This window comes from Periplaneta americana, chromosome 3, assembly GCF_040183065.1.
Source record: "Periplaneta americana isolate PAMFEO1 chromosome 3, P.americana_PAMFEO1_priV1, whole genome shotgun sequence".
Taxonomy (NCBI): domain Eukaryota; kingdom Metazoa; phylum Arthropoda; class Insecta; order Blattodea; family Blattidae; genus Periplaneta; species Periplaneta americana.
Window position 1 is genome coordinate 152,820,500 of NC_091119.1, and position 21,681 is coordinate 152,842,180.

The following is a 21,681-nucleotide window of genomic DNA, read 5'->3' on the forward strand; positions in this document are numbered from 1 at the left end:
GTACTGCACATGTTCACGATGGTTACGACAGTTCCTGACTGTTGTTGGAATGAACCTAATATTAACTCTTAACAATTGTGATAATTGTTAGATCACATCAAATTTCATTTACTAACCAAACATTTTAATAAGAAATGAAATATCTACAATAAAATTCTTAATATTTACCACTTTACTATCACTAGGTGGATTACCACAATTCTAGGGTTTTTACCAAAATGAATTATTATTCAACATAGGCTATAATTATTAACGAAATAAATTTCATTATTTCCTTAATAATAGTTATGTCAATAATAACACTGTATTACTATCTACGAATCTGTTACGCAAGTTTAATAATTTTATATACTGAACCAAAATGTAATAACACAAATGTTGAATAGCAAGTCATTACTAAACCAGATTGAAACAGTGAACTGAAGAGTTATCCTCATAGAATTCAAAATTCCCTTCAGGACACTTCTATCAAGCAGAAGGGAAAAAGACGTGCCCCTATATCTATGTTCATATCGATCCTTTCTCATGCGCCCAATTCAAGGTACATTTTCAATGCCTTCATGGGACATTCAGTCCCTACACAATACAGTCAACCACAACTTCGTTTCGAAATTGTCGTATACTAAAATTTGTACAGTGATCCCCCCCCCCCACCATTCCCCAGAGAGATCTACTAAAGCGAAAACTCAAATTACTTGAGCACAAATGCCATAGCATAACATCTTAAACTCGTCTATGAATTACATGGGATATTGCTTTAAGTATACACACTGATGGATTACCTTTTATGAACCGTGCCAGAACTCTGCAGTAGCAAATAAAAGGCACCATTTTCAGTGCAGTGCACTGTACCAATCAAAAGACTACCCCACATGCTGATTGACTTCATCACAGAATGAGACCACCACTAGGTTTGTACGTGACTCCAATCTGAAACAGGTAGAGAACAATGTTGACTCTATCCACACTACCTGATGTGTTAGCATCATCTTCAATAGCAAGTGTACTCAGTAAACCAGATCAGTCACAGACATCAGACTGGGGCGGTTATTGTCATCATCGAAAACATACTAACGGAATTGTGTTACAACAGGTTGTTAGGTTTCACTTTGGCAATTGTAACAAATTAAAAAATTGATTTATAAAACTCAAGGGCAAATCAGTAGGCTATTATGCTGCTGGTTAGTGGTAATTATTCATTTCTCCCCCCCCCCCTCGAAAATCCGTGCAACTCACCATTTAGTGGAATAATCTGAAGTTTACTGTACTATGTTTTTATAGTTATAACAATTTTCATAGAACTCATAAGAATTAAGCTTCCTTAAACAATTTTGAACTAACCTTTAAACAAAACAGACTGCAGCACCGGCACAGGAACACTGAAAGAAAACAATTTCCAATTATTTATGAATATTGGCAATAACGAACTAGTACCGCAACAATTGTTCAGAGCTCAGAATGATTCACTATAATCATAGGAAATCATACGAACGAGACTATTATTTCATCATAGCCCTAAACTATGCAACTTAAATACAGTACATTTGGAATTTTGAACATGGACGGTCTTTTACATTGGGAGATAATAAAGTTTTCAATAATGCAGTAGTACTACAAAACATGCTACTACACTTCTGACGGTGATGACCACGTGGACTTGTAAACGAAGCAAACAGAAAGCAACATACCTACAGATATTGCTGATAGGTTCGTTCCAACAAGCGGTTCATGGATCAATTCATGTACGGTTCCTGTACCATCTTATGCGCATGCGCTAGTTGAGCAGCTGCTATGGGATTGAAACTGGACTGGTAGCTGTTGGAACGCTTTCGCGGATCGTTATGTACTAAATCCAGAGATGCTATAACTGTGATCATCTTTGCTAAGAACGGGATGCTTAATTATTATCGTTTCGCAGCTAATTCTAATTGCAGAAAATAGATTTTCGATCATTTTCTAAAAAAAGATGACAAAAAATATGGAAGGCAAGGATTCCAATAATTCAACGTCGTGTACTGGTGGACTCTCATCTAAAAATAGTTATTTTTTTTAATTATAAATGTATGTACGTTATTTATTATATTTTTCATCAAAGCTGCATGTTGAAATTGTAATTAACTGTTTCAATACCCAAATAATTTCCATTCCCTTTCTTTTTGGCGAAAATTTAAATTAAATCTTTAGTTTTATTATTCGTCTGTACTGTCACTTTTCATCTTTAACCTCAATGATGTGAACAGTCGATCATGTCTTTCTTCAGTATCCAGAAGACGTTGGTGAGCTTATGCGCATGCGCGTCTTGCGTACTCTTCCGTACATGCCTCAATCCACGGACTATTTTTGACCGTTCCGAACCCGTGTCAAAAGCTTGTTGGAACGCCCGACTGCAGTACATGTTTCCGGTTCAGGACTGGTTCGGATTGTGTTGGAACGCTTTTTTTGTACTGCGCATGCTCACGATGGTTACGGACGGTTCCTGACTGTTGTTGGAACGAACCTGATAATTCCGCTACTTTCATGTTCACATTTTTTTAAGTGCTATTCTAATGGCACTGTAACCTGTGAGGTTATCTAGCATCAGTAAAATTTGTGATAGCAAGACAAGATAATTCAGTAATGATAACTTTACATTTGCCTTACGGTTGGGGGGGGGGGAGATAGACAATCAGACCAACAGGATTCGAATCCACGCCCAACAGCCCAGGATCACACCTGCTGCATTTCCCTGAACAGTCACTGGGAGCAATGCCAGAAAACTTGCTGGGGCGGTACTTCACTTGCAAAAAAAAAAAAAAAAAAAACCCGGAGTTTCGGATAAATTTCAGAACGGATTCCTTCCTTTTCCTCTTACTTCAAAATTCCAACCTTGTACACACAAAATAAATTATTGGCACTGGAAAGTGCCTTTTCATGAGCATGACGACGCGCATTCGACAAACGCAGACAAATCTCTCAAGATATAATTCTCAGTGAGGAATACGTATAAATTTTCCCTTTATAACCAATTTTAATATCATGAATGAACTTTTTAAAACAGCAGCAGCCCCAACACCCAGCTTTGTTCATGTGCTACCGTGAGTTTTTTTTTTTTAAGAGCTTCATGCCTTTGCGGATAAACTCCAGGACATGGATTGCACCCTTTCCCTCTTACTTCAAAATTCCAACCTATTACTAGACGATTTTAATAATAAACGTTGCAAAAGACGAAAACACGCATTCCGCCATTATGGTTCGTGCAAACTCGTAAAGCGGTGTTTGTATTTGCTGCACGGTTGTTGCATCGAAGGTAAAGCAAATGTAATAAGAGAACGGTCTAGCTTCACACTTCGCTTAAAAAACTCACGGCATGTAGTCGAATCGGTGCCCACCATCATGTTGAAATCTCGTGGCAAATAGAGCATGTCTCGTGTAGAGCGAGATGAAGCGTTAGAACGCGAGGGAGGAGTTTGCAGGGAAAGTAGCTCGATGTAAGTTAGGTGTAGTGGGAGAAGAGAGGAAGGGTGGAATCCGTGTTTTGAAATTTATCCCAAATAAATATCTTATATAATTTAGAAAAAATGCATGAAACAGAAACTTTGTCCAAGTCCGACAGATCGAACATGAATCCGATGCGGACAGGTGAGCCATTAGCTTCAGCCCGAGAACCAGGCTCCATTTCGTGGATGAATTGTCTGATACGCAGGGGCAGAGCCCCAAGTCATTACTACATCAGCATCGACTTCATCCCAGACTATTTTTACTATTGCAGATGATAAATTGGGAGTGGAGAATTTGGTGGAATGAGAGAACTGGAGTACCCCGGCCCAAGCTTCACAATTAATCATCTCTGTCCATCAGAAATTCCATCACAACCTGTCCAGACCAAACCACTTAAGCCATATCTCGTACGTGTCTCGTTTCTGGGGCCTAAACCACTTAACCCATATCTCGTACGTGTCCCGTTTCTGGGGCATATCAAGATAAACTTGAAAGTGTCTTTGCAGCCACTACCTTGCCTGACCATTCTCGTAGCTAAACGTGAATGCGATTGTTCTGTAGCAATGAAATATGATTATCTCAATTAGTTTTTAAACACTGGATGAAATCAAGAAATGTCCATCTGTTATTGTCTTCTGTGGTTCATATTAATTACATTATTGATTGCTGCAAACCAATCGTATTGATAGCAACAAGTTACCAACTACTGGTGCGAAGTAAAGATTGATAACCGCACTGTCCGTTGCTATAGAACAAGGTTAAAACCAAGAATTACGAGAACACCAAATTTACCACAACGAAAAATCGTACTTTGCCATAGCAAATGATGGATTCTCAGTAATAATGCTTATCAATCAGGGTTATATATGCCAGGGATAACTATACACATCACTGAATCCAACACTTGCGGTATTACACGTGGCGTACTAAAACGATCTTCTTAGGAAAATCTAACTAGTTACCTATTTAACTTTAAAATAAATGTAGTTTTATATTAAACCTTAATATGTAATAAATACCAAGATATCAAATGTTAATAAAAATAATATACCTTCGATTAAGCAATTTCAACCCGACCACAGCCACAACGTCCTCCAAACTTCCTTGCCAGTTTCAAAATGGACGTATTCCGACGATACAAGCTTTGAAATATGAAGCCGCAAACAGTGTTGCCTACTCATCCGTCACGCAAGTATTTAAAATCCGCTAGATTTCCACCAGATTAAATTTCCCTGTTAATTAGTATGAACTTATAACTTGAGCACATGCGAATTTCATAAAACAGAACTGCATTACTAATTATCTTACTACAACTATTCCCTTAAACCAACCACATCGCTATTCGCTACATTTTGCTATTGTCAACATATTATCACAGTCTAGTATATGCAGTCGCGAAGCTCAATACGTAGTAAATATGCAAACATTAGGTAGTTGCTCACCACTAGAATCGCTAATATCGCCTCATTACAGGCAATGCAAAATAGTACCGTCACAGTCTATTGTTTCTAGCACCATCAAAACTCAAGCTTCGTGACTGTATATAGTAGACTGTGATATTATTGACAACCACAGCTAGTTTCGAAGACCACAACCACAGACCACACACAGAGCCACAACTGTGCTGTGACCAACGTTAGAATTTGAAAATATACTTACTTACTTACTGGCCTTTAAGGAACCCAGAGGTTCTTTGCCGCCCTCACATAAGCCCGCCATTGGTCCCATCCTGAGCAAGATTAATTCATTCTCTATCCAGTGGCGTATACTGGTTTAAGGGTCTGGGCTACCACTGACCCTATTATTACACAAAATATATTTTAAAAACCCTATAATAAAATTCCTTACCTATTTATATGTGAATTCCAGACGTCTTGATTGGGACGAAAATACTTTGATGACTTCGTCATTGAAATTACAGTTGGGCCGCTTGTGAAGTTTCTGTAGAAATGACTTTTCAATGCACATCAGTGCCAAGCCGGATAAACGTTCTTGTGTATGAGTTGATCTACAGTAGGATTTTATTCTCTTCAACGCAGAAAATGTTCTTTCTACCGATGCTGACGTAGCTGGTATTGTCACAATTTAATGTTGCCAATTTAAGGACTTCAGGAATAACTTGGTTCAGCTGGTTTTCATATATGGCAGATAATATTTCATGGATAGGTTTGTTCGAAAAATCAAAGACTTCTGCTGAATATATTACACTTAATTCATTTTTCAAACGTACTTGATCAAAGTGACTGTTATAGGACTGAAATAATTCGTTTAGTGCCTCATTCGGGAAGTTTTCTCTATAAGCAGAACATTTTTGAGAATCTAGAAGATGTGTGAACTGAAGCTTTCCATAATCAGAAAATCTGTCAGTAATTTCCATGTGCATACGATCTAGTATGCTGTAGTACAGCTGCCTGTATTTCAATTCATCATCTCCTTTTCTTCGCTTTAATGGTGGTTCCATTGTATTGTCTGAAGAATTTTCATTTTCCATATTACTCCATATGGACGGAAACCCACTATGTCTGAACTCGGATATAGTATTTTTTAACTTTGATACCTCTTGCAAGTAGTATGCTATGTCTAGACTTTTTGTCTGAAGAATATTGTAGAGCACATCTGTATGTGCGAACACTCTAGCATAGACTTCAAGAAGAAATATATTCTGAAACTGTGTGAAAAAATACAAATATCCTTGAGCCTGCACAATTACATCATCATCCCAGTTTTCTTCAGAGTCATTACAAATGATATTTTCAAAGAAAGCAGTCAGTTGTTCTCTGTATTCCTTTACTGTATTTACAAGCCGAGATGTAAAATTCCATCTAGTTGGTGCTACTTTTGGGAGTTTCTTTTTCATAAATTCCTTGAGTTTTTCTGATCTTTTAGGAGATGATGAGAAAAATGCAGCTAAACCCGACTGTGTTTTGAAAAAAAAAAATGCGGCATTCTGGAATGGATAAAGTAGTTTGTTGCAAAACTAAATTGAGAACATGGCTGTAACAATGGACAAATAGTGCTTGAGGATACTTTTCTTGAACTTTTGTTTTTAAGCCATTAATATTTCCCGCCATAACTGAAGCACCATCGTATGTCTGTGTAATTAACTTATTGCCGACATTGTATTCTGCTATAACACCTTCCACATGCTGAAACAAAGCAGCAGCAGTTTTGCCCGAACTGACATTTGTGAATCCTATAAACCGTTCTTGAACATTGGCAGTACTGTCGACGTATCTTAAAACAGTGGACAATTAACTCTGATTAGAGCAGTAACTTGTTTCATCAACAACAATGGCCACAAAAGGTGCTTCTTCTATTTCAGATTTTATGTTCTTTATCATAACCCCACTTATAGCAAATATTAAGTCATTCTGAATTGCGGGAGAAGTACCACGGAATACTGTTGAACTCTCAAGATGATTGGCCAGTAAATGGTCAAATTCACTTAAGGAACTTAAATATTCAATATAATTTCCTCTATTGTCTGATTCCACACTCTCATTATGACCCCGAAAAGCCAATTCTTGTTTTCCTAGAAAGCAGACTGCGTTAATAAGATGCAGTAAAATCTCCCGATTTTTTTTTCACAAGAGCATTGTGTTGGTTGATGTGTAGAGCTTTTTGCTTATCTAGCTGTAAATCAATTCTTGTCTTCCCAAAGTTTGCAAAGTTCATGCTACTATAAATATGAGCTTTTGATTTGTCGTGTTTTAGGACTGCCGTTCAAAGGGAGTTCATATTAGAAAACCCCTCTTTTGACCACACATTAGTTTCGCGGCTAAATAACAAACATGGCCAGCAAAATAGTTTAGACAGTTTAGAACTACCACACAACCAATTCCACTTACCATATGATGTTGAAGTGAAATGGCGTGTGTACTCACGCTGTTTTTCTTTTATGTCCATGGACAAATTTAACTCAGGAGTTGGTCTTTCCATTTTCACAATTTCAACTTTCTCGTTGTATGTACGACGGTTAAAAGGCACTTTTAATAAACCTTCTATTACACAGTCATTTTCAACACAAACCTCTCCAGAAACTTGTTCTGCCATATTTTTCACAATATCACTTAATTGGGAAATTAAAAACTTAATAATTCACAATTAATATAACTCTTAGACACTCGAACAAATCACAGATTTAAAATAATGCACTGCAAGAACACAATCACATTCAATTGCTAGCGTACTAAGCTATTGCTGCTTCGCGCCTGCGAAGAAACCGATCACGAGAGCGGCAACTCGCCCGCCTACAGTGCACGATGGAAACATAAGGGAGCAGAGGGGACGGGCAGTTGTGCGAAGGACAGCGTGAGCAAAACGGTCACAGGCTACCTCACGTAGCAAGCGGTTTCTCCAGCGATGCCGCCTTGACAACTTGTTTCTTTTCGAGAGCAGAGAGCGCATATAAATCTAATAATTACTTTAATTTTAATTACTATGGTAAAACTAATAATACAAAATTATTACATTATGTTATATTATAAACTTTTTCTTTTGTAATTTCCTTGGGCTACCGCCGGTAGCCCCAGTAGTCTGCAAAATACGCCCCTGTCTCTATCATCATATCCCACCTCCCTCAAATCCATTTTAATATTATCTTCCCATCTATACTTGTTTTTTTGAAAGATGGGACATGACAGGAGCGTTGCGATCGGAAAAACAACTGAATGTCACATAGCGTGGTAGGCCTGTTGCTATGGTAACAAGGGTCGAGTTGCCAAACTTAGTTTCCACATGGCGAGTGCTTAATAGCTCCTTTGCCAACATTTATTGTGCACACAATGTTAGCATTGGCACGTTTCATCTTTGATTCTCTGTCGATTTTTGTATTGTTTTCTTACCTTCGCGTCAATTGTCAATGAATGTTTTAACGTCAGCCATCTTTAACGTCACTTGCTAGCTTCCAACAGCTGGCAGCATGGTAGTCCATATTGGCAACATAGCACTGTAGTTCCAAGCTCGGCCGCTTAACTGTCATGTCCCATCTTTCAAAAAAACAAGTATACGTCTAAGCCTCCCTAAAGGTCTTTCTCCCTCCAGCCTCCCAACTAACACTATATGCATTTCTGGATTCGCCCATACGTGCTACATGCCCTGCCCATCTCAAACGTCTGGATTTAATGTTCCTAATTATGTCAGGTGAAGAATACAATGCGTGCAGTTCTGTGTTGTGTAACTTTCTCCATTCTCCTGTAACTTCATCCCTCTTAGCCCCAAATATTTTCCTAAGCACCTTATTCTCAAACACCCTTAATCTCTGTTCCTCTCTCAAAGTGAGAGTCCAAGTTTCACAACCATACAGAACAACTGGTAATATAATTGTTTTATAAATTCTAACTTTCAGATTTTTCGACAGCAGACTGGATGATAAAAAGTTTCTCAACCGAATAGTAATAGGCATTTCTCATATTTATTCTGTGTTTAATTTCGTCCTGAGTATTTGAAAATATACGTCTTAATTATTATTAGAGGCCTGTCTTTTTACAACCCAAGGGGGTTCCATTCCTGGGCAGAAACATTATAAAAACCATGCAGTAATATTCCACCCTCCATCTATTTCTTCAGATATATTTTTTTTTATACATTGTTACGATTGAATTTTCCCGCAAAATTTTGTATTGACAGTCACTATACTGTTAAGCCTTGGTTTTTCTGAACCAATGCATGCGACGTGCGAAGCCACCTCACACAAATCCAGAATAAACGAGATATAGTGAGTGGTTTCTGTGGCTGCGAGGTGCAAATCACAGATATATGGTGTAAACTCACTCAGAATGAAACAAAGTTGCCACTACAAGGTGTCCTGTGAAGCTAAACAGACTTCAAATGCCTTCCTTCTCACACCCTGCTCTTCGTTTTTGTTCTCTTTGATGATTAGTCCTGTGGTTTCTCATCTTCCACGCTGTTTGTAATTATCTATATTTCCGTTTAAAAGACCTTCAGCTGAGCTAAAACAAGAGGTGAATTACAATCACGTTTCTGTAGTGGACTGTATAAAATGTCTACATGGGACATTATCTTGTGAAAGAAAGAGATCCAGTATATGAACTCTTCATTTTTCCAGGTTTGGGAATATAAGGAAATTCAGTACTTATCAGATACCGGTACACATTTAGCAAAAAATAAAACACTTTATAGGATTTGACTGTAAATCTTTAATAACACAAAAAATTCATTACTTCTACAACTTTGGTACAAATAGCTCATTTCACACTTAATATGGTGGTTCCCAAAACCCAGGGAACAGAAAACATGATAGGTTTATAAACAAAGAAAACATTTCAAGGACTCTTTCCATATAAATATTTTGGCTTTTGTTTTTCTTGTTCATCAGATCTCTTGCATCACAGAGTGATGTAGCCTACATCCCAAAAATGTAATTATACAAATAAAAAGAAAACATCTAATTCATTCTTCATTCAATTAAAACTAAAAAAAAAAGGAATTAACCTACTAGAATTACTATCTAAAACTATTAAAATACTAATTATATAAAATACAATACTCATGTAATGCAAGAAACTTCTGAAAGTCAGTCGTTAAAAGTTTACAATTCACATAAATACAAACACACAGAAAAATGAACAACACTATATGAATATTGTTGTCTCGAAGAGTATGTAAAACACAGTATTATCTAAAACGTTTAAACACACTTTCAAAGCGTTTACTATATTCTGTAAATAGTAATATAGCCACGTGACTTCTGCTAGAAGCTTATTCTTGTTAATATATGGTTTCTGCTATGTATGTTGCATGCATAATATAATGAATGCCTCGTAATTTTACTTTCTGCTTAACTTTTACGACATGTGATGCTCCCCCACTCATCAAACTTATGGACTACTACAACCCTGGAAAATACGAGCTCGACACGTTACTATTATACGTTACAGCTAACAAAACAAAACCCTACTTAGCGAAGCTATACATAAAGAAATCTCACATTCCTACAGTTGGTTTCATTCAAAACATCAGAAAAGGATTCGATGACTATAGTGCATAAATAACCATGGTCACACTAACCAACAAGGTCGTATAGACCATGACGAAAACATTACATGCTAAATGCTAACAATAGTATAGAGTATACAATGTTATAAGAATGACATTGAGATTATGATGGCCAACAAATCAAAGCACAGTACCATCATGGAGTACATAAAGCTAGTTCAGATAAAATTTGATAATTTCGAAAATGGATTACACTTCATTACATCCAAGCATTTTCTTTCATTATTATTAATAATAATATATTTTTTTTTTTTGGTGGACACTTAAAACATACATACACGACAAAATATCACATGTCACAAAGTTTGAGCCTTCATTTAAATCAAACTCAAAAGCAAATATCATGGAGATCTGCCAGAGTATCATCATTTGAATCACCTTCCCGACTACATGGGAGCATGGACATTGTTTAAAAAGTTACATCAATAAAAAAATTGGATATTAAAATAGGACAAAACAATAGTTTGAACATGTTGCAGAAATGGAACCAGGAATGTTAACGCTTACGGAAAACGCACGATGAAACAATGAGGAATAAAGAGCATAATTGATATTCATGGTTCCATTTGCAACATTAGCAGACGATGGCACAGATGTCTCGTGTCTGGAACTAGAGGTTACACTGCCACAGTATCGTAGGGTGTGACTGTGAGTCCGTTTTGGTGCCCTGCTTCGTTTCTGGGGAAGAGAACAGAAACAAATAAATTAAGCTTGCCTTCTACGACCATAAAGTGATATCCTTTATTATAGGAGAATTTCACTCTAATAACTAGACTTCATTGCATACCAGAAAATTTAGAATGTGAGAATCTACTCATTATGGTGCACACCAAATACAGAGATGGTTAAGTGTATCAAAATGAACTTTTATTATTACAGATAGCCATATTCAGAAAATTAAGCTAAAATATATTATTACATCTTGATCACACATTTTTAGTATTTTTAACAGTTTTATCACTTAAGATTTGGTAAATTTGTTATAAGGACAATTTTCTTGCGTTAATTTGAAACTATGTTGGCAATTTACAGTAAATTACTAACATAACCTTGTTTCTAATTAATACAGGAAATTTGTTTTTATAAGAAATTTACCAAATTTTAAGAAGATATTGGTGAAAAGGAAAGGAGCACATGTTTGAACTGTAGCTAGGGTTGCCAACTATTTTTGAGAAAATACGGGAGACTAAGGAATCGAAAAAATTTCACATAGAAAATAGACACATTATTCGATTGAGTTACTATAACAACTTTAACCTACACTTCGGCAGCTAGGCTTAAATTAAGAGTATTTTGAAACAGATTTTGTCTCGCGTAATAGTTGAAGTCAACTGCAGTTTTCAGCTCTGATTTGATTATATATATCGCGCGGTCCATTTTCGAACATCTTCCAATTATTGTTCATGAGATGAAACACCCTCTTTGTATGAGCATTACTACTTGATATGTTTAGAACCAAACTAGCCAGTTTTTCCAAATTTACAATATTAACTCTGTTTTATTTTAAACGAGTGAACACTAAAACCCATTCTTGGCAAGCATTACATTCTATAAGGATTGCATATTTTAATGCATCTCTTGAGTAACAAAATTCATGGTATAAACAATCATCATTCAGGCAAAATCAAATGTTTAGAATTACAATTTTTACATTATGCAAAAATAAGGGAGAAGAATACAGGAGGAGCCAGGAGACTGTTAAAAATTAAGGGCAAATAAGGAGATCCCGAGAAATACGAGAGGATTGGCAACCCTAACTGTAGCAACCACCTCACTAAAATATTATTATTATTATTATTATTATTATTATTATTCTTTAGGAATAGATGTAACCACTGACGAAAAGAATCAGAATATTATTCACTTCTTGTATGAAAGACGCAAAGTTCATATATATGTTTACTTACTGAAAGGAAATATTATTTTGTGGGGAAATAAATTATGACTCGATTATATGATTAGTTGATATACACACAAAATGTAATAGAGTTTTTAATAACTTTGTATAGTAGGATGATTGCCTGAAAGATTAAATTCTGTTTCAGGTAGAGAAAAAAATCACCATAACTACCAGAACACCTGTAAGATCCACTCAGTTTTGTACAAAATGAATACGACATATCTTTCATTGAAGATAAAGTACGATCAGAGCATAAAATTGACCAGTCACTTTTCTGTATCTTACAAGCGTTTATGGCTTGTGATATAAATTTGAATTTAATGAATTTCTGTTTTATTCTGAAGTGGTAACAAGCTGGTATTGTCAAGGATTTAAAACATTCCCTATTTAAGCAAAACTATTTTTATTTATGTCAGTGGCTTTGATTCGGTTTGTTGTTCTTTACTTTATTACTTAATTGAGTCAGTTTAACAGTTTAATACTCTGTGAAATGCAAATGACATAAAAGTACTGGTTTTATCATTTGTACCTATTTTCCAACTCGAACGTTTTCTATATCTGACATATAATTACTTCGAGAAAAATATAATTAAATTATAAGTAATTGATTAACTAGTGGACTTACTCGTGTTAATTGTAAGTCTGTGCGGCTTCAGCTGTTTCAATACTTCATCACACCATCCTCAGAGCCTACTAGATCTCGGCGTCATCTCGTACTTCTCTGCCTATTGTGGGTGCGTTTGCCGAGATCTAGTAGGCTCTGAGGATGGTGTGATGAAGCACCGAAACAGTTGTAAGCCGCACAGACTTACATAATTAACACGAGCAAGTCCACTAGTTAATCAATTACTTATATTCAAGTGTTAAAAGTAGTGTACGCAAGATTCAAAATGGATAATTAAATTATTCATAAATTTTAATGAAAGTACACCAATTTGCATAAATCTACAGAGAGGGTGGCTTAAAAATCCGGACTGCTAGGATAGCATCAGCTTAGGCTCTTCTGTGTTTTCAGGACTGACATTATTATTATTATTATTATTATTATTATTATCATCATCATCATCATCATCATCATCATCATCATTTCAGCAGAAAATGTATACTTTTTAAAACTATTTTCCTGCATAAGAATATTTACTCTGTAAAATTTATAGTAAAATTATGGTAGCATCATCAGTTGCATGGACATCAGTCTCATTTTGAAGTTATGTTACTGAATTTCGATTAAAGAGTCTGATTTATTTGAAGATGACAAAGTTTCAAATTCTGAAATACTCGTATTTGTTTCCGAAACATTTTTCGAAGGAAAAAATGTATTTACTTTAGAAACTTTCTCCATAATATTTTTTTCCTTATTCCCTTTTTCTGTTTCCATTCAAAAGCACCTTTAGCACCACACATTCTTCTAGAACAACAATTCTTAATCAAAAAATACTCACATTTGTACTAAAGAAACTCTAATTTGATGTTGACACACTTGCTAAAATGAAATCAAAGTGAACTGTTTATTGGTCAAGCTGAGTCGATCTACCAGTCTGAATAATAATTAACATATTTTCAAATGAATTTAGTCAGCCAGAAATGCCACCTATTGTCACTGTCATGGATATGAACTCCAGACATATTTTAAATTATTGGCACTATTTAATGGAAGTTGGAAACACTGTTATCAACAGCAAAATTATTCTGCACGTGAATCTGTTTTTATTTTTTTGCATACGCTTATAATAAAATATCATACTATCAACAAAAATACAAATATAGTAATAGTCTATATTAAATGTCTAAACTGTGGACGTCATGCATTTCTGTAACTAGAATTTTATAATGTTGTAATAAAGAGCGAATTAACATGGATATACACTTTTATATCTAAAATAACGTAGATACATAAAAAGTACTCTTTCATTTTAACGTAATAAAATAAATACCAGCAATTTCTATTTTATTGCACTTAATATGATGGCAATGACAAAGGAAGTTTTTAATAAAAAACAGGAGCATCTTCTGCGAATCTCTGGAAAAAGAATTAAGGAAGAGACTAGTGAAGTGCTTTGGGTGCGAGTGTGGTATTGTATGGGCCAGAAACATGTACAATGCAACGAAGTGAAGAGTGTGAAATGGACAAACTAAGAAATGAAGCTATGCTATAAAGAGTGGGTGAAGAAAGAATAATGCTGAAACTGATCAGGAAGACGAAAAGAAATTGACTGGGTCACTGGCTAAGATATATAGATTGTATGTGGAGACAGAGAGGAAGGCGAAAAATAGAGAAGATTAGAGAATGCTGGGTTTGCAATGAAAGATCTACCCTTGAGCAAAAAACTATGAATGAATGAGTAAAAAAAAAAAAAAAAAAAAAAAACAGCGATTTGTACTTCAACTACCGTATTCAAAATAACTTCAGTAATAAATGTTAATGCAAATACAGTAGCAACTGAAGTTAAACATATATTAGTTAGGAACTTGTAACAGATTGACTCATGTAAGTCTTGAATGTTGTCTGCATATTTGGTTTGTTGATTTCCACATTTACACCACATTTTAGAGGGTATACTTATTTTATATGCAAGCCAATTCAGTGGCCGAACTGTGATTTTCATGCACCAACAATTTCTTCTTTATAAATTAGATGTAATTAAAGAAGGAAGTTTCTGTGTACTTCAAAATGGCACATATTCCTGTAGACTCATTTGTCTGCAGGTTTTCATCTTCATTATTATTATATTCTTTTGTACCATTTAAGTATCTCAGAGACTCCATTCTGCATGACGCATTTTATTTGACTGTCTCTGAATTTATGGAGTTACTTTACATTACTCTTTGTTATGGTTATATGTACATTTTACTTTACTATGTTCTACTATGTTTGGTAACGTTAATCATTCTACTTGGTACAACAGTGCCTGTTAGAATACTATGGTCTACTATATTAGGCTTGGCTGTGCCCACGTAAGTTTACTATGCTCTACAATGTTATGCATGGCGCATTGTTTGTTTGCCAATTTAATTATTAAACTTTCAATATCATATTCAAAGCACAACCAGAATGCATGCTTCAGAGCAAAGAGTGCTGGAAAATAAACTGTGCGCACAAAAGATTTCAAAAGCTGAAACATATATTAGTTGTATGAAAAATAGCTCAATAATAAAAAAAAAACATATATATGTATGGAATTGATCGCAAATTGCCATGTGCTTTCATCCTTTATTACATACTACACTGCAATTAAAAATAAAAATTGGACAATATTATAAATTGTTATCTGAACATGAAAACCACACAGAATAAACATAACTACAATTTCACATTGAAGAAACTTCATACTTTGTAGGAAAGGAAATACGACAAAAATATTCAGCCTTATTACTTCACATAAATTCAGAAAGAGGTGCCAGAATTCAGATGAATAATAATTCATTATTTCTGGCAGAGAGAAACAGTACATTGAGTATGAAAAATATTGAACAGGCTAGAAACAAAACATTGTGAGGCTCTTAATTCACTTGTATAAAATTTTGCAATGTGGAAAGCAAAAAGAAGAAGAAAAGAGGTTTGGGATAAATTTATTAGTTTACTTAACTACGGTACTTCACAATAACTGATATAGGCTTTCCTATGTTGCAATCAGTAAAATTGATTTCTTTCGAAACTACTGTTATATAACTATTAGGGTTTGGAGCAAGACAGGAATACATACCGTTATAAATTCGTGCAACTTCCGCACTATTCAGTTTGAAAATAATGCCATGATGTCGAAATTATACTTGCTGTGACAGTATTCACGGAGAAATCACTCGAAGTATTTTTATAGTTTAGTGTTTGCACTTAATAAAATACAGTTAAGTGTTTGCACTTAATAATCGTTGTTTCTTTTCAGTATCGAAATAATCTCGTGAGGTAGATAAGTAATTTAGTAAACCACACGCAAAATAAACACATTTTTCTTCCTCTCTGCACAGAGTAGGCTTGAAGCCTGCTGTATCCTCACTTGAGCTGCATAGATCTGGATATCAGTGTCTCATTTCTTACTTTTGTGCTATTCAATAATCGCTCATTTGTTCTATATATTGCATCCTTTTGTCTTCATTTTATCATATTCCACTGCCATCAATATCATACAGCTCTTGTGCCTAAATTTCGTAAATGATATCGCATTGTACAATCTTTTGCTTTTGGAATATATCAGTCCCCTAACTGTCCATTGTGCAACTCAAACCAAGAAATGGATTAGGAACACCTCAAAATCTGTGCTTCATTGGCTGGTCACGATAATATCTTTGAAAAATATTGGAGTGCAAGAGGTCAAATGACTTTATTGTCAAACGCCTGGCATTAGAAAACAACAACAACAACAATCTTTTGCTTTCTCTAGATTGTTCCACATCTTAAAGCTTCAATGCTAATGTAAGATCTATGGAATACAATAAACGAAATCTCTACAGTTTTCTTTTTGCTAAAAGTCTTTCTTTGTTAATGTCCATGTTTCACTTCCTTCTGTTAAACAACTGTGACCACTATTACTATTTCTTGGTTTATTGTATATATTAAGCACATTACATTTGTTCATGGTTCACATCGTGTTTGATTTCGCAGCTTATTTCACAGTACAGATAATTAAAGTAAGATGGTAGATCCCGATATGACTATGTTGGGTCATAATGGGTGTTTCATTCTAAAAATTTTTTACTTCTTATATTTTAAAATTGTACTTCTCATATTATTTGATTTGTTGAAAATGCCTGTAATTAATTTTGTCCAAGGGAATTTTCCAAACCTTTTTTCAGTTATTGTGAAGTCATTGTCAGCTTCACAGGGGTTTCACAATATTTAACGAAATTCTTAAATATAACTTTTTTGGAGTTCCCTTATAAATATAAACAGATTGAGTCATTATTACTATTTAATAGGAGAAAAATTCGTACCGGCACCGGGAATCGAACCCAGGACCTCTCAGCTCTGCGCGCTGAGTGCTCTTTCCAACTGAGCTATGCTGGGACACGATCCACGGAGCCGGCCGAACCCCTCTCGTAATGTTTTTACGGCCTTACTACCTGCATTTGAGACGATACAAGTCATATATGCAGGAGCGCATATTTAAATGACTTTGTGGCCATATTCAACATCAGTTGTGACAACTGCTAACAGTTAATACATCACATATTCATTTTGTATGAGGTCTCTCCCACCTCATTGAATACTACACGGCTACTATGAAGTAGCCAATATGTATTAATACTATTTAATACGAGAAAAATTCGTGGATCATGTCCCGGCATAGAACAGTTGGAAAGAGCGCTCAGCACGCAGAGCTGAGAGGTCCTGGGATCGATTCCCGGTGCCGGTACGAATTTTTCTCGTATTAAATAGTAATAATACATATTGGCTACTTCATAGTAGCCGTGTAGTATTCAATGAGGTGGGCGAGACCTCATACAAAATGAATATGTGATAGATTGAGTCATATATTTTGGTAACATGTAATTCATAGAATTAAAAGGATGTGCGCAGTTAAGGCATTGCATTACAAGCTAAAAGACGCAGGTTTGATTCACGATGGGGTCAAAGGCTTTTCCCATTGATCTAATCCTTCCAGCCGCACTACAGCCCTTGTGTTCTCTCAACCTCTAAGAGAAATGAGCATTAGGATGTTTCCTTGTGTACAAAGGAGGCCAGTATGTAGGACTGACATCCCTACTGCTAATCAGTGCCAATCGCCACACTAAGGGCCTTTTTGGGGCTGTAATGACATAGCTTTTCTTTGCACAGATTTTTTTTTCCTAATGGTGGGTACTTGACTGTTCATCATTCACCCATCTGAAGCCAGTTATGTAGACCAATTTACCAACAGAGTCATTGCTCAGGGTGTGCCATATGAGGCTGGTCTATGGTACATCCATGATGAGATGAGATTTGCATAGATTTAAAATGATAATATATAGGCTTATAAAATCAGCTTTTGTGAACACGACGAATTACTAAAGCTATGCAACATAATAAGAATAACAGAAAACACCAGGGACTTGCAACTTTTGAAGCGAGCTCACAAGTTTGCCCCACAATATGTACAACTCAGAAACACACATTAGTTCACTACAATAGTATTATATTACCTCTAATAAATCATTATTACATTCACAAGAGCAAGCACATTACAAAATATTTGTTATTAATGAGTATGTCACACTAACAAATTTGACAATACTCATTGCAACAAAGAGTCTGTAACAGGTGCAAAGAAGAAAGTGAGAAGTAACTTCGAATTAATATTCACAAGTGAAAGTGGCCATTTTATGACATAGCCAGTTTCAGTTTCTGTCTTGTTTATATTGCAAGGTGAACCCAATGGCAAGGACCAACACTCTATAGGATATTGAGATGAAGGGAATGAAACCTTGGTGAGAGTGCTGTCACAACGAACATCTGACCGTGTATCCAACACGAAGGTGATGATGCTGGGTGCACAGTCACAAGGTTTAGACCCTTCAATCAAGAAGCTCGTTTCAAACCAGGGTTCACAGATGGATCAACAGAGCTCAGCGCTTTCTGTGCTCCACAATGCAAGCAAAGAAAATAAAAGTAAAACTACAGACTACATCTGATAGTAAACTTACACCTCGATACACTGAGCTTTCATCAGTAACTTACGGTTTCCTGTGTTTTCATGAAATGAGAAATTCCCCAAAGGTTATACATCAATTTCTACACAAAAGCGCTATCAATGGTTATCTTCGCCACTTGTGTGGAATGAAATGTTCGCCGTCGCGAATATTTACATGTCCTACAGTGGCTCAGAATAACCCATGCAAGTTAGATACAACTTTCAACACACATCTTAAATAAATCATTGTGTTAATGGAGTACAGTCCGGCCATTGCTTAGTGCTTGTTATGTTTACGACAATGTGACCACTGCATTTCCTTGTGTTGAGTGCAACACCTGTGAGTGCTGGGGGTGGCAGCCTGTCCAGGGTTACTTTTATATCTTTTCTTCACAAAATTAATTTCCGTCTCAATACATACAATTTAATGAGACCCCCAACATATTTAATTAATTTTAATTATAAAAATTTAGTAATTTATATAAAAATACTTTCCAATGTATGATGGCTTTTCTGTGAATTCTAATGTTTTAAAGAGAAAATTGTTTCTGAAAAATAATTAACTTGTTAGATTTAATAACGAAAGTCGCTTTGCAAGGTAATGTGTCTTGTGAATGTTCATGTAAACCAATAAATAAAGTGCTTCCATTAAATTGTACAGGGTGTCTGATTTAAGCCGTTCATTTTTATTTAGGCAGACAAAATATCAGTCCAGTCATGTGGGAGGTATTTAATGGTTTTACAGGCGGAATCAGGGGTATGTATAACATCCACTGACATCGTCACGTGAATGTTACGAATTGTAGTTTTCGTATGATAATTTTAGACTAGTCTGTTATGTTAATTAATTATTTTCTTTTGGCTTTCCAACGTTTTTTATAGTCGCGTTTTTCATTGCATAGTGTTTTATCGAGTCATTTGGTCTTCTCATATTGTTTCTTAATACGTAAGTTATCTCCAATTCCACAAATTAATTTGTTTTGTTTCATTCGGAATAAATAACGGACATAATGAGATACCTGTAAAGAACAAATAACAGAGTTTTAACACAATTTATTAATCTATTTAAAGATATTTTGAATACGTCACTTCTAGTGACACTACCATGAGAATGTAATAATCTGGGTAGACCATGAAAAATGTTGGATTCAGACTATGACATACCAGATGGTCTACAACATACGAGATCAACGACAACCCACATGGAGCTGGATCATGTCGACATATACTGCTTACTGGAATATTTTATATTCAATTCTTCTGTCGTTATTACATGTTCACTTTTGCTGTCACGAGTTTCAGAGATTCGAACCGTGAATGAGTACCGAAGGTAGGATTCAAGCTTTTATAGCTATTGCTGTGGACCATTCTGGTTCATAAGATGTTTCATTGATTACATATTTCCGTTTTAAAGTAGTATTAACTAGAAACCTCCAGAATCACCTGCTATTGGAGTTCGACATTAAAGAGTACGAAAAGAAGAACCGGGGATCGAACCCTCAGAAGCAGTCGAAATATTCACAGAACCCATTACTCTAGCTGAGAGCCATCAACTACCTTGAGTTATCCGCGAATTAGAAATTAAACTTTCTTTATGAAAATGAATCATATGAATCAATATATTAATCAGTCAACCTGTTTATATCTATTTATTATTTTAGCTATTTTCAATCATTATTAAAACTAAAATAAAGCACAGCGAGTTAGAGAATTTCAATGACGAAAAGTGTCTACCCCTAGTCGTGTTGTGCGTGATGCCTAAAACAATAAAATTTATTAACGGCTTGAGTCAGACACCCTGTATAAAAGATCAAATATATTTCATTTTTTATGTATGTCTTATATAAAATTATTTTATGAATGATTATATGCCACATAACTGAAAAAGAATATACAGTAGTTCACTTCCTTTTATGTTCATATGAAAAATTGTTATCTCCCTTGCATTTCATACACATGAGATAATTCTACATTAAGGATGAAAAGAAATTTCCAGAATTTCAAAATTTACATAAAATATGTATGGAGGGTACACAAATGTAGTGAAGCATTTAGCTAGAAGATTTTTAGGATAACTTTCATGCAAATAGAAACAAATTTATTTTAGAAGGCTTAAATGTTGAGAAACTGGCAAGAATGTTAGTGTTATTTTTATTAAAGAAGTATGAAGTGCACATACAATTTGATCTTGAAATACGATGCAGAAAGGGATGAAAAACGCTTCTAAAACCGAAGTATCAGAGAAATCCCGTCACCATAAGTGAATAGTGCTGCTCAAGAATCGAAACCCTGGGCAGAACACGGACACTATATCTAAAGGAACATCTCAGTACTGTACTCTGATACGACATGCATATTAATTCGAGAATAAAGGAAATGCAGTGTGTGGCAGGGGACTGAGGGGCAGAGGGTGAGTAAGTCAATTCACTGACCTCTCTATGAGCTTTCTCATTTCCTCTGTGGTCAAGTCCTTGCTGTTGGCCCTGACATTTACTGAAATCAAAATAAAAATACAGGCCTCTCCGCTCAACTGACTCCCACACAACACTTTGCACTACTTGTTATACCTACAACACAGCTACTGTAACAAACACAGACACAAAAACACACAGCAACGAATATAACAAATGTAGTGGAGAGATGGAACACTTTCAATAGTACTTGTATTATCTTATTATTAAA

At 35.3% G+C, this 21,681-nt stretch overlaps 2 protein-coding genes and 1 non-coding gene across 57 annotated transcripts in view; all 3 read right to left on the bottom strand.

Moving 5' to 3' along the window:
- spict (magnesium transporter spict) overlaps positions 1 to 4,634 on the bottom strand; it is a 66,169-nt gene extending 61,535 nt beyond the window's left edge. For all 6 annotated transcript variants that reach the window (XR_011331438.1, XM_069821902.1, XM_069821901.1 and 3 more), the window contains exons 1-3: positions 4,529 to 4,634; positions 1,342 to 1,379; positions 783 to 930 (exon numbers count right to left, since the gene is read on the bottom strand). The gene's annotated coding sequence lies outside the window, so the exon portion shown is untranslated. The remainder of the gene's footprint in view (positions 1 to 782; positions 931 to 1,341; positions 1,380 to 4,528) is intronic.
- Positions 1,002 to 1,069, bottom strand: LOC138697201 (small nucleolar RNA SNORD31). The gene has a single exon (XR_011331563.1). It is a non-coding gene; the product is annotated as a small nucleolar RNA SNORD31 (small nucleolar RNA).
- A 4,977-nt stretch (positions 4,635 to 9,611) lies between the features above and the next one.
- Dscam1 (Down syndrome cell adhesion molecule 1) overlaps positions 9,612 to 21,681 on the bottom strand; it is a 480,268-nt gene continuing 468,198 nt past the window's right edge. For all 50 annotated transcript variants that reach the window (XM_069821931.1, XM_069821942.1, XM_069821928.1 and 47 more), the window contains 2 exons: positions 21,432 to 21,492; positions 9,612 to 11,172 (listed from right to left, as the gene is read on the bottom strand). In XM_069821931.1, the coding sequence (XP_069678032.1) occupies positions 11,112 to 11,172; positions 21,432 to 21,492 (122 nt within the window). In that variant the 3' untranslated portion in view covers positions 9,612 to 11,111. The remainder of the gene's footprint in view (positions 11,173 to 21,431; positions 21,493 to 21,681) is intronic.